Source organism: Cottoperca gobio, chromosome 5 (genome assembly GCF_900634415.1).
Source record: "Cottoperca gobio chromosome 5, fCotGob3.1, whole genome shotgun sequence".
NCBI lineage: Eukaryota > Metazoa > Chordata > Actinopteri > Perciformes > Bovichtidae > Cottoperca > Cottoperca gobio.
The window spans coordinates 3,174,882-3,192,857 of record NC_041359.1 but is presented as its reverse complement, the minus strand read 5'-3'; the positions used below and the strand labels follow the sequence as shown (position 1 = coordinate 3,192,857).

The 17,976-nt window shown below is 39.6% G+C and overlaps 1 protein-coding gene across 5 annotated transcripts in view; it reads left to right on the top strand.

Annotated features, from left to right (window-relative positions):
- epha8 (eph receptor A8) overlaps nucleotides 1-17,584 on the top strand; it is a 112,490-nt gene extending 94,906 nt beyond the window's left edge. Inside the window, exons 10-21 of one of the 5 annotated variants that reach the window (XR_003832356.1) lie at nucleotides 921-1,083; nucleotides 4,653-4,785; nucleotides 7,462-7,529; nucleotides 7,801-7,926; nucleotides 8,604-8,789; nucleotides 9,348-9,409; nucleotides 10,089-10,316; nucleotides 13,459-13,608; nucleotides 13,697-13,887; nucleotides 14,841-14,999; nucleotides 16,022-16,230; nucleotides 16,599-17,584. Coding sequence is in view for 4 of the 5 variants with exons in the window: in XM_029432829.1 (XP_029288689.1) it covers nucleotides 921-1,083; nucleotides 4,653-4,785; nucleotides 7,462-7,529; nucleotides 7,801-7,926; nucleotides 8,604-8,789; nucleotides 9,348-9,409; nucleotides 10,089-10,316; nucleotides 13,459-13,608; nucleotides 13,697-13,887; nucleotides 14,841-14,999; nucleotides 16,022-16,136 (1,581 nt within the window). In the remaining variant the exon portion in view is untranslated. Of the gene's footprint in view, nucleotides 1-920; nucleotides 1,084-4,652; nucleotides 4,786-7,461; nucleotides 7,530-7,800; nucleotides 7,927-8,603; nucleotides 8,790-9,347; nucleotides 9,410-10,088; nucleotides 10,317-13,458; nucleotides 13,609-13,696; nucleotides 13,888-14,840; nucleotides 15,000-16,021 lie in introns of all 5 variants that reach the window. The other 4 variants (XM_029432833.1, XM_029432832.1, XM_029432831.1 and 1 more) reach the window with 4 other exon arrangements.
- The last annotated feature ends 392 nt before the right edge of the window (nucleotides 17,585-17,976 follow it).

Sequence of the window (17,976 nt, the reverse complement as noted above, 5' to 3'; positions counted from 1 at the left end):
GGACTACTTTCTATGTTTTTATTTTATTTGTATTGAGCTATTGGACCATCAGAGATTACAGTCACTGGGAGTGGGACATTGTTTATGGGATAGAATAATAAAATGGGGAAGTTCGTATATTGTGTTATTCCGGAATAAAATGTCTGCCACAGACGGGAGGGGCAGCCCGTGCCAAGGGATGGGGGGTGATGGGGAGATGACAGATCTCTCAACACTTGGATAGGTTCAATCATAAATATCTACATGGCCAGATAGCAGTCAAGGGAAGTGAGAAAATGTTTGTAATTTGGGTGAAGCAACACTTTGAAAGGAGCGGGAGACATATTTGAGGAAGGAAAAGTTCAAACACAATACAACAACACTACAAATATTAATACATATCTACCCAAATATGCTGCCAAAGGTGGAACATATATTTGTTGTTGTTGTTTGAGTTGACTTAATGGTTTAACAAACAATAACATTCCTGTCCATGTGTGCGTGCGTAGATGTGTTTGTGCACTGAGACACACACATTTTGTTTAACATTTACAAAGGTGTATTGATGCCTTCATGCAAGTAGCAGAGCCACTCCTGCAATTATTGCATAATATTGAGAAATAATTCAAATATATTTGCAGAAAAAAAACAAAAAACCTCCCTGGATTCCTCCTTTGACCTGACAGAGAATATTTGTTTTATTTCCCAAATAAATCTGTTATTGTAGGTTAAAAGTGTAACCAACAGTAACCTTGGCTACATCAGATATATTGAGGTCATGGTTTGAGTTATTTAATGTACATGTTTTAAAATAATCTATCTGTAGCATGTTAATAGGGAGCAGCAGAGTTTTTGTTTTCATGGGAAACACACTGAGCTCATAAACTAACCAACATACCAATTTCCCCAAACATAATCTTTAAACTTTGTTTCTGTTGCAGGATAATGAAGCGCAAAGTTACTCTACTCTGAAGTCTAAAAATACCAGCGCCCGAGTGTCAGGGCTGAAGCCGGGCACCAAGTACATCTTCCAAGTCCGAGCCAGAACGTCAGCAGGCTGCGGACACTTCAGCCAGAATGTGGAGATCCAGACTGGGAAAGCAGGTGTGTGTATGTATGATGGTCTATAAGAAGCAGAAAAACAAACTGTATCACTGAGTAGTTGCTTAAAACCTGCTTCCTGCCCTGAGCCACAAGAACCCTTTGGCAGTTGTATGCTGTTTACAGTGGAAACAGTTTGGTAAGAAAACAGTTTGTTGTGTTAAGAGACTTTGCACAGAAAGCTTCTCAAAGCCAGGCCAGGCTGCACAGCAGGGTCCAGGGCTAAAGTCTCAGGGAGGCCAATAACCGCCTCAGTCCATCCCTCTGTCCCATTGATCTGCGCTTCGTTAGAGGGTCACCCCTGTCAGCAAAACTGCAGCCTATCCCAGCTACAAACAGCTGTACACACAGTGCCGGGGTGGGGTAAAAGTCTTCTTGAGTCGGTCCACCTGAGGCTAGTACAACACTGAAAGTTAGGAATTACTTAAAAAAAATCTTTTATTAGAACATTTTTCTTTCCTAATAGGGGATTTGGCAGATAATGTGCAGAGCAGACACAAGGTCTGCAAAGCTAAACCTCCTGCCTGGTTGGAGTCCCAGTGCTGTTGCATTGACTAATAGTCTCCCTTCATTCTGCTGCTCACTGGACCCAGACTCTCCTCCTCCTGATACTGATTCATTTCCAGGCTCTGAAAACAAGAGGACTGGACACATCCCACTACCCAACATGCTGAGTAATCAATAAGTCCTAAAGTTTAAGAAAAACACACTGACTAGCCTTTTTGTTGTTGTGTCTGTTCCGTGTAGTTGAGTTGTACCAACCTTGTGGGAGAGTTAACCTGCTTTAGTGGTGTTCTGATAATCAGACTGATTAGTTTTTAATGGCCTTGCTAGTTGCTCAAGAGATGGCAATGTCAGCCTGTCTGCCGGTCGGTCCACCACTTTGCTCCACACTGAAATATCTCTTTAATGGATTGCAATGAAATATTGTACAAACATATTGATTTTAGTGATCCTCTGACCTTTATTCTAATGCATCCAGCAGGCTAACGTTTTCACTTATCCAGTAAAATGTATCTGCTTGGAAGATAAGCACAAAGGTTTTTCAGATATTCTGAGATTGTAGAATAATTGTTTCAGTGATTCTCTAACTTCCCATCTAGCTCCTCCATCAGGTTGGTGTGAAATGTCTTCAAAATGATGAATTATATTTGTGAAATACTTTGGTTTATGACCAACTACCTGACTAACTATTGACATTTGCTAATTGGCTAATATTAGCATGCTAACAAACTAAACTCAAATGGTGACCATGGTAAACATTATATTGTGGTGACCCACTTGGGACATAGACATTCACGGAACACAGGAGAGGGGGTACGTCTCCTTTAAGACCGAGGAGCTTTCTGGGTAATGGGGGAGTTAGCGGAAGTGAGAAATGTACCGGTGAATATAAGTTCACCTGTGGTGACTGTTCGGGAGAGATGATTTACTACTGCCGCTGTATCACTGTTGTTGTTGTTGTTGGGAAGTAAACCTTTTGACTTGACAGCTTGTCTACCGTCTCCTCGTTTATACGCACGCCCACAATATCCTCTTAACATCAGCATGTTAGCATTATCATTGTGAGAATGTCAACATTAGCATTTATCTCAAAGCACCACTGTACCTCATTAGGCTACAGGCTTAAAAAGCAGCCAGTGTTGCTGTAGACTCTTAGTCCTGTTAGTTCATGAATCAGTCTGTTATTGTGTTCATGTGAGCCGTTTCTGTTTGGGGTGTGTGTTATTTTCCCCCTAACCAACCAATTGTGACTAATATCTCCTTCCCAGTGTCATTCTTAGCCAAAACAAGCAGCGGTAGCGATTGCTCAGAACATTTAACTTAACAATCAATCCAGGAGATATCACATGCACATTGGACAGCTATTTATTCCCGCCCCTCAAAACTTCTCTTCATTGTTCATTCAAGTTTACATTAATAAAGATAAAACATTCATTTCAATGCATTGACTCAGCTTTCCACTTTTATGTAGGTAGGCTATGTTAGCTCAATACTGATAATGATCTACAGGGTACATGTGCTTCATTCATGCGGTATTGGGATAATCGGAACAATTTGTTCCCTTCATATTTCATGGTTTATCTTATCCAGGTTGACAGAATGGCCTGGTACATACCGAACACTAAATACAGTTGTTTTGATTTGGTTGTCCATATTTGCAAATTTTTTATCCACATTTGTTAAAAGTGTTGTTTAGAATGGAGACAAGCTTTAGCACAGGGAGATAACATCCCCACTATTAATCCTGCCAGGTACAAAGCTTTGATTGGGTCAGTTGTTTCTCCGACCTGGAATACAGCTACACAACACAAACCTGCAATATAGGAATCACTGAAAACAGATGTGAGTGACAATTCAGAGGTCTGGAGCCAGGCTACGTGCACTTATATAGAGCCGTTCTAGTCTTCTGACTACTCAAAGCACTTTTTACACTACATACCAACATTTACCCATTCACACACATTCATACACTGATGGCAGCCATCAGGATCTAATCGAATGCTCATTCTCACACACGCTCACGATGGTTGTGCCTTTGGGAGTAATTTGGGGTTCAGTATCTTGCCAAATGACACTTCGACTTGTGGACTGGAGGAGACGGGATGCTACCGTGGATTAGTGGATGACCCGCTCTACATTCTGAGCCACAGCCATCCATGCTTATACAAAATATGGAATTAGTTTAAAGTTGGTTTAAAGCTGCATTACATTTTTACGTACGATCATTACACATTTTAAATAGGTAAGTCTTACTGCCTTTTGAAGGGGCTATTGTCATGCCCTACTTTCAGGAACTGAACCCACTCCTCAGCACTGCTGGGTTACATGGTTACATACAACCCCCTGTTGAAGGATGTGTGTGTCCTTGCACACACAGCTGTAATGCTTATCAAAACATGTATCCATAATACACTAGATCATTTTATTTGGGCTTGGTATTACAGTTCTTGGTAAGTTATTGCATTTTTCTTTTTAACAATTACAAATGCAATAGCTTATTCATTACTGGCAAAATGTATTAGGCTCTGTCCTCAACAACCTTATTACATTATAGGCAGGTTATTACATAATCCTTTTTTATGTAATTTTAAAATTACATTGTACATCTGGATGTAAAGTTATAACATTATCAGGTTTGGCTTGTGTATGGCATTGAACATAAAACAGACAGTAACTTTGTATTTGTTTGACAGCTTTGTAGCAAAGACATTATAATGTGTAAGGTTTTTGTTACACAGTACATCCTACATGTGCGTGTAGGTATTTATAACAGTATACTTAAAGGTAGAGGCTTAACAACTTAGAAGTCTGGGACAACATTCAATCTTTCAAAATAGACAACATTGTTAGCTGAATATTTCCTATAATGCCACGCACAAAGTGCAAACAGGAGGTAATTAGAAAATGCTGAACATTTCAATGAAGCTCCAAATTCTTGTTTATCTTGTTTGACCAAGAACACTTCCTGCCTCCTGTGTTTTCCACTGTGTGTGTCAGTTTAAACCGCAAACTCTCGCAAACTGTCACCTTATCCTGAGTTAACACAGTCTATTTGTGTGTGTTTTCAGCTCCTCTGCGCTACAACACCATGACCATCATCTGGATCTGCATGGCCCTGGTGTCCGGCCTGGTCACGTTTCTGGCCATCATCATCTGCAGGAAACGGCAAGGCTACACTTTACCACACTACCCATCGCAGCTGTGTGTGGAACACTTTCTTACACTACTCTATCGTATCTCTCTTTGTGTAATGTTGCTTGTGATCAAAGACCCGTGTGTACTGTATTTTCCCTGCTTTTTCCAAATGTAGTAATGGCTGGAAGTAAAATGAAAGTATGTTTAATATGTGTGAAGGGTTATTCTTCAAAAATAGGGAACAATTTCATTTAAGCATTCCCTTGAAGGGGTTATTCCAGGGTCATACCTATATTTCCCAGGATCATATGTTTCCAAGGATGCTATGTTCCCAAGGATCCTATGTTCCCAAGGTCCTATGTTCCCAAGGATCCTATGTTCCCAAGGTCCTATGTTCACAAGGTCCTATGTTCCCAGGGTTCTATGTTCCCAGGGTTCTATGTTCCCATGGTTCTATGTTCCCAGGATCCTATGTTCCCAGGGTCTCATGTTTCCAGTGTCCTATGTTATCCAAATGTATATGGCACATTGGCATATGACAAATTGCCCTATGTTCCCCAGGTCTATATTAACTTAAACCTTTTGAAAGGTTTACTTAAAGTGTGTTAACAGAAGATTGAACTGGGGAATATAGTTCCCTGGGAACATAGAACCCACATATAATCTGTATGCTTTTATATCAGTAATAAGGATGATGAGTTGATGCATTGAGAGGAGTTTTGAAAGCTAATGCTTTAGCTTCTCTCATCTTCTTAATGCTAATGCTCCCTGTCTTCTCATTGTGTTACTTAGCTAATTTCCTAACTGGTAATTTCCACCTCAAAGTAGATTTAATTATATTTATTCATGTCCAGTAGCTTGCAAGCCAAACGTTTCTACTTATCCCATCATCCCCCCCACCCCTTCCTCCCTTTTTCTTCAACTTACATCTTTGAGTACTGCATCAAATAATTAATTTCATTGGGCTTAATTAATTCATACTTCAATGCATATTCAGTTTTTCTTTTCAGTTTGAGTTGGAAAACTATATTGGAGGATTTAAAGATGTTATCCAGGCAAAATCATGTTGTAACGTAAAATATATCCAATGCTACTAAGATGGAGGATCAAAGAATATGACCGAGGTGGGCCACTGGTCAACTTACTATTAAACTGATGAGAAAATACAAACAATACCTTATGACAGAAACTAGCAGGGACAGTTTTACTGTTTACACAGGAAGTAAACCTGAATACCTTACAGCACTGCAGATTACTTAATGGTTAATCACCTTCAATAATTCTGTTATAGTGACTTTATAAAAAAAATAAAGCACTTTGGCTAATGCTAGTGCCCAGTTATTACTCAAGATAGTGTATGCTAGCATGATAGCATTGAGACTTTTATGTCTCTATTTGTCAAACCTTTTAGCAGCACTTATGTCACCGACAGCCCTTGGTTCTTACTTTATTGTTAGCATCTACTTCCAATCTCTGGTAGCTAAAAGGAGTCAATGATTTGAGCAGAGGTCAGTGTGCATGTCTCACCAGCACTGCTAGGTTTTAACATAACTATACAGACAGAAAGAAATATGTGTCTTTTAGACAAGACTTTTAAATTGATTAAGGGGATTAGGGGATAAAAGGCAATATCAACGATAACTGCCTCACAGAGTGAAATCTAAACAGTTCAAAGAAGCCTTACCCAGTGTTCACACCTACAGATGAAGTGACAGAATACAGACATTGTGAGCTGGCACCTCGTTTCCACACAGTTTTGCTTTGTGTCCGTAATTCCACTGCCAAATAGTAAACAGAGTACTCCCCTTGGTGTTCAACGCAACGCCATGCATCTCTGTACGGATGAATAGAAACGCCAGTGCAGAAATATGAGCTATTGTTGTGTTTTTTGTTGCGCGGTGTTATAGAATATGCTTCTGGAGTATTACCGAGATAGAAACCATTACGTGCAAATATATTAATGTATATGAATATAATACCACTCTACCACTTTTATCTAACTTCGATTTAGGTGGTGTAGGCTACGCTAATCATATATTTTAGCAAAATGACATTACTCACATTCACAATGTGTTAAACTAGCTGAACTAGTCACAATTTGACTATCAACATAGTCAAGCAACTGAATTAAATAAAATAGCCTGTTAGCTAATTTGCTAATTCCTCCTAATGCTACAGTGACACACGCTTCCACTGAAGAGTAGATTGTGGCTTCACTACTTACAGTTTCAAAGCAGCTTCCCAAACAATGTCCCTACTGTATGTGTGAACAAAGTGTTAAATCCTTCTGTCTCTCCTAAATGTCTTCCTGAAATGTGTTTATTGTGCCTTCGTATTATGAACATTGATGTTAATCATATTAACGTGAAAACATGGCAGCATAGAAACTGGTTTATTAATATTAAAGGGAACGTCATAATCAAAATAATTTGAAGGATTGGTTCCACCTTGTTGCCAGTGGAAAACCTAATTAACAGGGAGAACAGTTGACTGGTTCTTCCTTATAAATAACTAAGTATCACTAAGTGATGAATAGCTCTGTTGAAGTTAATAATTCATTATAAACAATTATCGATTTATTAATTATGAGCTGTGGTTAGTGTTTGATATTACAAATGTTTCACTATTGTCCTGTATTCATCCCACTGTATGTGTATGTGTGTGTGTGTGTGTGTGTGTGTGCGTGTGTGTGTGTGTGTGTGTGTGTGTGTGTGTGTGTGTGTGTGTGTGTGGTTTGTATAGACACTGTGGCTACAGCAAAGCCTTCCAGGACTCTGATGAGGAGAAGATGCATTACCAGAACGGTCACGGTATGTTTGGCCTTTTCCTCAATTTTAACCGATATGTATCGATTAGATTGCATCCCCATGTAATAAAGTTCATCCTCAGAGTAAACAAATTTCATCACACGCTGAGTGATAACAGGAGCACACAGGCCTTATTTCCTGCATGCTGTTTATTCTGTCCGTCATTTCTTCTCTTTCATCAAGTTTTCCCTCCACACACCAGTGACAGGGGCTCAGATGTGATGTTGTTCTCATTCTCCGATATGTGACTAAATGCTAATGTTGTTTATCTTAGTGTCATTCCCCGACGCAAGGTTTTATATCGACCCGCACACATACGAGGACCCCTGCCAGGCGGTCCACGAGTTTGCCCGAGAAATTGAAGCTTCCAGGATCAAAATAGAGAAAATTATTGGTTCAGGTAAAACCGTGAACTGTGCGCGTGCACTCACACACACACACACACATACACACACACACACACACACACACACACACACACACACACACACACACACACACACACACACATACACACACACACACACACACACACACACACACACACACACACACAGAGGGAGCATCATTGGCCGGGCTAACTTAAAATCATTGGCCAGTGTAAAGGCTGTGGTGTGCAGCAGAGAGGAGGATGGCAGAGCGGAATCAGAGCGTTGCGTGGGACTGTCAATCAAAGCTCCTCAGACGGGCAGGGAATACTAACACTGTGTCAGCTCCACAATACACTGTGCTAGATATGACTCCTGCAGACATAAAGAGAAATAGAAAGTATAGAATTGAGGAAGACAAATAACAGTAATCACTCTTAAACTTCTTCTGGGCTCCAGATAAGAATTAATGAGAAAGAGTCTGATGGATGATTAGCTTACTTACAGTTTTGCACATACATGTAGACAGACAGCCTGTAAGTGGATTTGTTTCTCTTATCTAACGTAGCAAATTAACTTAAGACACATTTACAATGATTGCTTAAGAGGTGGCGGGGGTACAGCTGAGCACAGTGCATATTTAATGCAGTGGAATAGAATTAAAAATGGGATGTGCTTTGTGCTGATTTGGGATCATTCTTGTGTTAAGGGGAGTTTGGGGAGGTGTGTTATGGACGTATGAGACTCCCGGGAAAAAGAGACATCCCAGTGGCCCTGAAGACCCTGAAGGCAGGATACACGGAGAAGCAGAAGAGGGACTTCCTGGCTGAGGCGTCCATCATGGCCCAGTTCGACCATCCCAACGTCATACGCCTGGAGGGGGTGGTAACCCAGAGTACGCTATACCGCTAAAACTGTATTGTAAAGTTGTTTTCAGGATTATTGATGAAAGTCATAGTGATGACAGAACATCTAGAATGTTACTGAGCATGATCATCAACAATCCAAATAAATGATTAGGCTTCATCTACTGTATGTGTAATATCATGATGGACAACTTGCAAAGTTTTCCCAATTTATTCCTCTTAGTTAGAATTTGAGAACTCTTCTTTTGATTTATTATTCATTCACATTTTGTTGAACTAAGCCCATATTTATTCTAAGGTGGACTTAATTAAAAACTTCAATCCCAGGCGTTTCAAGGGGAACATCATTTCTCCCATTTTGCGGTCGCAGTTTAAAACAAACAGATGTCATCTAAGACAACATATATTTACCTCAAAACGTAATTGACAATGCATTTTTGTTGTATAGGAATATCATTTCTCGGAGAGCAGGCTTGTGTTGCAGGCTCAGTGTTAAGCGTGCATGTAAATGAGTACACACACAGGGCTCCTGTAGATATGCAGTTCATCATAGGTAGAGTTCTGAAGGCTCCTGTTTGTTCCCTCAGGCAAGCCGGCGATGATCATCACAGAGTACATGGAGAACGGCTCTCTGGACTCCTTCCTCAGGGTTGGTATTCAAGCTTTCAGTTAATCAGTATCCAAGCAGTTTGGATACTCCTGTTTGCTTTTAATTTTGACTTTGTGTTAAGTGCTTTCTCTGTTGACTGTTAACGAGTAACTTGTGATCTTTTCCTTCTCTGTTAAGCTCTGACGGCTGTAACTGCTGATTGTGCTGTGAAAACAATAAATCGCCAAGTTCTTAACTTCTTAGCAATTTTTAATAAAGATTAATGCATTTGTTTCTCAACGCATCGAGGAGAATGTAATTCTTCAAACTATGTGAAAATGGCGATACATGGTTTTCAAAGGAGAACAACATCCCTTGACATCTCTTCCTATTTATCAGAGAATTGTTGGCACCAGTGGTTTAGAGCAGCACATGTGAAAGTTTTCTTTGACAAGATATAAGTTGATTTAACATTGCGTTACATCGACAATGTCAAACACCTCCAGTATTTGCTTATATGAATATACTGGGGATTATTACTTAAAAGCAAATCCCTGTCATGTTTTATTCTCTTATCTTTACTCTCTTCTCTATCTTGATTAAAATCTCTTCTATTATCACTCTCCTCATCTTTTCTGCTGCTATACCATCAGGTTTTTGTTTTGATCTGCCATTAAAACTCTCTTTCACTACCTCCTCCTTCCCGATCTTTCTCTTTTCTTTTCCCACTTTCCTGTAGAGACACGATGGCCAGTTCACCATCATCCAGCTGGTCGGGTTGCTGCGTGGCATTGCGGCCGGTATGACCTACCTGTCTGACCTGGGCTACATCCACAGAGACCTGGCTGCCCGCAACATCTTGGTCAACAGCAACCTGGTGTGTAAGGTGTCTGACTTTGGCCTGTCCCGAGTACTGGAGGATGACCCCGACGCTGCATACACCACCAGTGTGAGTTTTCACATTGAGGCAAGCATTAATGCAGCAAACACACACATTAACACACACGCACACCGCTCTTTAAAATAAATGGTCAGTGTCAGTAAGTGGCAATCACATGTAATGGGATTGAAAAAACTACAAAACTACAATTTAAAATATGCACAAATGACTCCATTTAGGTAGTAAATGTTGTCAAAGTTACAGTACCATGTTTACATGAGAATCAGAAATCTCAATAAGTGTCAACTTTTAAGGGGCACTTCAATAAAGTTGGCTGTTCACAAGAGACAATAAAAAATATTTTATTAAAATGAAGCAGCAGACTTTTAGCCTCCAGTATACAAGAAAGCTCCAAATCCCTCCTACATTTCCCATAATACAACCAATGGCAACCAATAACACCCAAGCCAATCAGACTTCTTCAAGTCTTCTTACAAATGTTGATACCTAAACTCAGGGTATCTGTAAGTAACCATTTGATACTGTGCTCTCTCTTTTCCCAAATGTAAAAGGATACTCTATCATTTTACACATGAAGTCATGGTTGGTACTTCTTGGCCAGTGAAAACACTGTATACAATATGTCAAAGGACAGCATTGTTATTTGACTTTTCTTTAACGCACAACAAACTTAAAGGTCGCAGACAAACACAATCAAAGTCCCATCAAAGCGAGTAAAGTCAAGTCAAGTGTAAGTCAAATATTAAACCTGCAGCCCAGCGAGTACAAATGTATTAAGTCTCAACAAAAAAAAAAGAGCCAAGCTCTCTCCAGAGCCTGATGCTATCAGCTCACAGAACACAGATGGAAATGTGTCTGTTACAGCCTATTAAAGCACAGCCATCAGATTACAGAAAGCGAGGCGATTAGGTGCAGCATCCCTCAGGCGTTCAGAAGGGGACTACACAGACACTATAGCATCATTACAGCACATCTCAAATTAATGGTTGATTACGGATTAAGATTAATACAGTTCACATTACTGCCTGGAAATGTCAGTAAAGTGAGTAAATCTGCAGATTCTTTCGAACCAGCAAAGTCACTTTGAAGAACCTCGAAGTGTTGAGATGACGACTTCCAGCCATGTTGCAGGTTTGAAGGCTTAGCAGGACATCAAGTGTCTATAATGAGCTACATTTTCAAAGTAACCTTCAAATGTTTAAAAAAAGCCACAGCGAGAGCTTGTTTGTTTAAAAAGTGATGTAGCCATTTGTCAAACTAATTAAGTGTTAGTTTTATATCAAGAGTAGCGTAAGTAGTTCACATACTTGCTAACATGTGCAAGTCTATTCTTGCATTGGCCTGCGATACATGCGCACAGTGGCTCTTTTAGTCTTTTAAAAACAGCGAGTCTTTTAACTTTATACGTTGACTTACATTTACTCAGTGATGGAAAGTACTGCACCTGAACACATCTTAGGTAGAACTTTAGCAAACTCAATGTTATGCTTCTTTCTACTTCTCTGTCACTACGTTTTATTTACTCAAGTACTTTTATTTGACAACTTATCATATGATACATTGTTATTGATTAAACTACTCAACAGTAAATACTGTAGTTAAAATGAACCACTTTCATTATCTCTAACATTTAAATGCTGTTTGCACATTAAGGCAATAGTAAAGATTGAATGATAATATACTGTACATAATAACAATATGAATGAGGCCTTTCTGCATGATTACTATAGTTTTGTTATTTTAAATACATTCTACTGATAACACTTCTGTAACTTTACTTGTGTTAGGGTATTTTTAGACTGTGGTATTAGCGCTTTAACTTGAACTGTAATTAAAACCAAAATAATGAGCTAAAAGTCACTAAAACGTTCCGTAGCACTGAGGGGAACTGTGAAGTCAGGTGATCACTTTCTGTGAGTTTGTCACTGCGAGCGACACATCACACACAATCATTTGATCTATTGTTAATGTGAAAATATGTATTAGTGAAGCCTCAGAGAACTACGGAGGCCTTCAAGTAACGTAGAAATGTGACAGGTCCTCTCTGGAGCCAGTGTTTGGTTTGTCCTTTCTGGGCTACTGTAGAACATGGCGGTGCAACATGGCAGATCCGGTCACATAAAGGGCTCATTCAAAGCTAAAGAAAACACAATGACTCTTAGTTTCAGGTGATTATGCACTGATGAAAACACAGTTATGAAGATTATATTCCATTTCTGCCAATCAATCCCCCTAAATCTTTTCACTCTGAATCTTTAACGTTATCAATACTGTGTTTTTAATTGTTTCCAGACATCTGTGGAGCTCTATGGCTCAGAGGAAAAACATCAAGCTTTGCATGCAAACATTACATTCTTCAGATCTGTTCTACAGTCTCAGCATTGCTTGATAACTATGATGTAAGGTGAAAGTACCAGAGTGAAAAAAAAAAGAAAAGTAGGATACATTATTTGTTGGTTTTGGTCGTTTCATTGGATTTATTTATTTATTGACTAATAAGAAAAATGTAGAATATAGCAGACTTACCCTTTGGACCAGTGTTACTCATTGCGCGGCTCGCCAAGCTTTAATTGGTGGCTCGCGTGACAGTGGGCTAAATAAAGAGGTGATAGATATGATTATGCAGCCAATACAGATATTTCATAAAAACACTAAAAACAAGCAGGGCTATTACATACAACCCATTAAAACACAGTGTCTGCTCTATTAGCCTACACAAAATACAAATAATAGATAATAATAATTGATAAAAGATGCAAATATAGATTTGAAACAAGATATTTAAACTTGCTCGGCTGACACTGATTCACTGCGGAGTTGCCAGTTTTGGCGGTCTATCAGCACTACAATGGTGAATGTGCTCTTGGACGGGTAGATACATGGTGGGCTAGTATAGAAATAAATACACTTAAGGTCATTAAAAATATGTTAACATTAGCATGCTTATGAAGATGGACATTTGCTAAAAAATAATTTATATCGCTAAATTGGAGCATTTAAATTTGAGGACACAGATATGCTTTTTATGACTGGAAAAGAAAGTGGCTCTCCTGTTGACTTTGTCTGATCAATGTGGCTCTCATGTAAAAGATAGTGAAGACCATTGCTTTGGACTGTGAACATGAGTTTAATTATTAACTTTAATATATATAAATCTGCCTCAGAGAGTCTGATACACCCTGGTGAAACTTCTTCATGCTCCTGGCAGGGCGGGAAAATTCCAATCCGCTGGACAGCCCCGGAGGCCATCGCCTACAGGAAGTTCTCCTCCTCCAGTGACGTGTGGAGCTACGGAGTGGTCATGTGGGAGGTGATGTCCTACGGAGAGCGGCCATACTGGAACCTCACCAACAGAGATGTGAGCACTATATGTTAACCAACTGTCCTTCAAGGTATTTTCAAAGCAGACACTGTAGTCTCATCCATATTTTGCTACACATGTGCAGGTGATTAAATCTGTGGAAGAGGGCTACAGGCTGCCTGCTCCGATGTGCTGCCCCGGTCCTCTACACACGCTCATGCTGGACTGCTGGCAGAAGGATCGCAACGAGAGACCACGCTTTTGCCAGATAGTCACGGTTCTTGACAAGCTAATCCGCAACCCAGAGAACCTGAAGTCTATGGACACGCTCTGCAGGTGGGTGGGCCTCTGAATAGATTCATTTTTGCAGTGAAGCAACATGGGTGCATTGTGTCACATGCCGAGCAGTCTTTTGATTTAATTTGGTCAGACAGTTCGCCAACATTGAATCAAATATTGGTTTATGTGATTAGCGGATTAAGCTGCAAATCAAAGCAAGACACCATCTGCGAGAGGCTAAGAAGATGATCTCCCGGACAATATATGGTGACAGACTGTTAGGCTACTAAGTAACTGTCCTGGTGTGGGAGGCAAAGTAAATCCAATCTCATCCTGCTGATATGAAACATGAGCGCGGTGGGATAAAGTTGCAGCCTAAAGTTTCCCTCAAAGTTCTCTGGCAAATGAAGCGAGCGGTCGTTTTCGTTTTCCAATAAGCTCATCTCTGATAGACGCGCTGTGCGTTAAGTAAAAGCCTGGCTGTGATATTGACATTGATCCGCTGTGAATCTGTGAGCAGGTTTGAGAGGATACCCAGGCCAAGGCCGGACCTGTGTAAATTGCTCAGTTCAGATCCCAGGTCCTACGAAGTCAGTGGTGCATGGCAGTGTGTGTGTGTGTGTGTGTGTGTGTGTGTGTGTGTGTGTGTGTGTGTGTGTGTGTGTGTGTGTGTGTGTGTGTGTGTGTGTGTGTGTGTGTGTGGTGAGAGAAGTGTTAGGTAGAGGCAGAGGAGAAGGAGGAGTGTTAAGGATTTCTCCCTGTATGAATCTACCCAAAGCAGCCATAGTGCAACCACAGCCGCCACCTCTTCTCTATCATTTGAACTGCTATTGATTTTCTGCCTCAGTTACTAGCACATTTCAAAGCCCCCCTTTCCCCTGGTCGCTCTGCCTCTTGCTGACTTTTTGCCTCTTTTTCTTATTTTCGGACTCTCTCCAACTAATCTTTTTGTCTTCCCATTCATCTCCCTCTCTCTATCTATCTCTTGCCATCTGTCTCTCTCGGCGCAGCTTAAGCAGTCCTCCTCTGATGGAGAGAGCTATCCCCGACTTCAGTAGCTGTAACTCAGTAAACGAGTGGCTGGACACCATAAAGATGAGCCGCTACAAGGACCACTTTGCAGCAGGGGGGTACCAAACTCTGGGACACGTCATAAGCATGAACCAAGGGTAAGTAGTGACCATGATGGAGAGTGATAACTCTAACTCAGAGCTAATGGTCAGCTGTTCGCCTTCAGCAGTAGTTAGCTGCTGGGCTCTACCAGCACATGTATGTAGCTTTAGCCCCTTTCACACATGCACTGCCACCCTACAAACAAACAAACAAAAACGAACAAAATGTTAATAACGGCACATGAAAAGCTCCCTACTACACAGTCCATGTCAGGTCCCAGTCAAGCTAAACAGACCCTGCACTTTGTATTTCACATTTGTGATAAGCCTGAATGCTTTGGATGTAGGCCTGTCACAATAACTACTTTTATTGGATGATATAATGCCCCATAAATAATTGCGATAAATAATATTATTGTCATGATAAGACCATTAATTTCCATTAACATAATGATAATTTAAAAGCATAATAATGCAAGTACACCCGTTCAAACAGCAATGAACTTTTAATTCTTAAGAATATGCAGACATTGGAATTGGAGTGTAGAAAAAAAGTAACATAACAACATAACAACATAAAAAAGATAAGATCACACAATAAAAAAAAACATTCTTAAAATAGACTTTATTATTCTGCCATCATGTCGGCTAAAATGTTAGTGACATTCGTATGTAAAAAATGTAAATATAAGTCGATAACGTAAAAATGATTGAGGAAAAATGAGGATGTAGGAAATGTCCATGTCTAATATCGTATTGTATCGTAATCTATACAAACATCTGTCTACAAACACTTCCTGTCTATATGTGCGCTGTAAGCTCTGTAAGGCCACTTGGGGGCAGCGGAAACAAATTGTGCACACAACATTGACATATCATCATATCATCAAACTTGTTAGCGAACAGTTATTTACACACCCAGCTGTTACGGACAACATTATTATTATATTTATATTTATATTAAAGGCTTGTTCTCTCCGAAGAAGGTCCTTGTGACTTTCTGACATTTACAAGGCCATCATGGATCACTAAACTCACCTTTTTGTGTGTGTTTCTATTTGTGTGTGTGTGTTGTGCAGGGACATCCAGAGGCTCGGGGTGACACTGATGGGCCACCAGAAGAAGATCATGACCAGCGTGCAGCTGATGAGGGCGCAGGTCCTCAACAAGAGTGTGCCATCTGTGCACGTATAAACACTGAGGTTTCTCTCTGATGAAATCTAGAAACCCAGGCTTCTATAAGGTCTAGAGGGACTCCGTGGCATTTTAAGATGAGCTGATAAATGGGGTAAGAAGACATGTGGGAACTTTACAAGACTTTTTCCTTAAGAGATTGGAGAACAAACGACAAAGATTTTAACTACAGAGCAAGTAAACATGACTTCTTTGGGACAAGTCCGACCTTTCATTTCGTTTCCTATGCGATTGCATTTTCTGAGTTTTAATGTCTTGTTTAAAAATGGAAAGACTGCCTTAATTACCACAAATTATTTTCATTTTATTGTCAGCAAAGAGAAGATAATCTATCAATCATGAATTTATCAGAGAAATATGATTTAGTGATCTGGGCAATGGTGAGAGTACATGGAGTGATGTCGAGGGTGGGGATGGGGGTGTTTTCAAACGTTGTGATGACACTCGCTGCCTCTCCTGCAGCAACAGCTTGAGGAGAAAGAGGCCCAGAATGAGGCTCGAGCCAGAATAAGTGGAGAAAAGTGAGATTGTGCTCACCCGAGTTGCCAGATCGTCTCCACAGCGGAGAAGACCTATTTCACCCCAGGCTATTAATACCAACAACAGGCACATTTCTCCTCCATCTAACCTTGATGAATGACCCCAGGAGAGCCCTAGAGCCCTCTACCCAGGTTGAAGCTGCGTGGCGCACAACTACTGTACTTGGAAGATGTGTATGATTCAGTTACAGTGCACTTTATTCTACAATCGCTCTGTGTTGTAGAGGCTTTGCAGTTGTGCCACAACTGGAGTCATAATGTTGAAGAATAAGCTGTTTGAAAATATTACATGAATAATGACTAACTATACAGTATAAAACCCCAGAAGAAAAATAGATATCTAACATTAATTAGTGTAGTAAGTTCATGAGATTTATTTCCAAACTCTCTTCACTGTGACAGTTGTCCGAAGAGAAAATATATTTAAATTACATGCAATATGTGTTTAAATATTTATACAAAATATCATCGCCCATTTCAAATACTATGATAAATACTGCATCTGATGCATTTTCAGTATATTTGGGAATTACTTGTTATACATCTTATTTCAGATTTAACCCTAATGCAGTACTATTTGAAATGCATTTCAAATCAGGTTTAAATCTATATAAAATATATTTTAAATGCACTTCAAGTGTTGCAAACCTATTTCAGTTTTGAGTGTAAAAGGTTATTCTTGGCCTTGGTAGTTTGATAAATGTATCTTAACTAAAGATTGACTTACTATCACTTAGCATATAGAACCACTTGCCGTCATGTTGCCAACGATCAGATCCAAAGTGCAGTTTGCTGGTGAAGAACGTGAGATCAAACAGCCAGAAAGTGTTAAGTTCATTTTAGTTCTATTGTTTATCTAGATCAAATACATTTGAAAAGGCTAAAAATAATCTATTTCAAATCTATTCTATAATATATTACAATATATATATATATATATATATATATATATATATATATATATATATATATATATATGATATATATATCAAATCAAATCAAATGTATTTATATAGCCCATAATCACAAATGACACATTTGTCTCAGTGGGCTTTATGTACAGAATAAAAATGTTATGCTGCTTGACGGCATTTTTTAAAATGCATTCGGAGGATCCCATATATTGAAAATGTATTTGAAATGTATGATTGCTCAATTAACGTTTTGCTTTGTTTGTTAGACAAGTAGCTGGCAGAAAGCTCACTTAAGCAAAGCCGCTGGTATTAATGCTAACGGACAACTAGATGCTAACTCAGCCTCTTCTACATTATCTAGTGTGTAAGCTAGGTGTACGGCAGGAG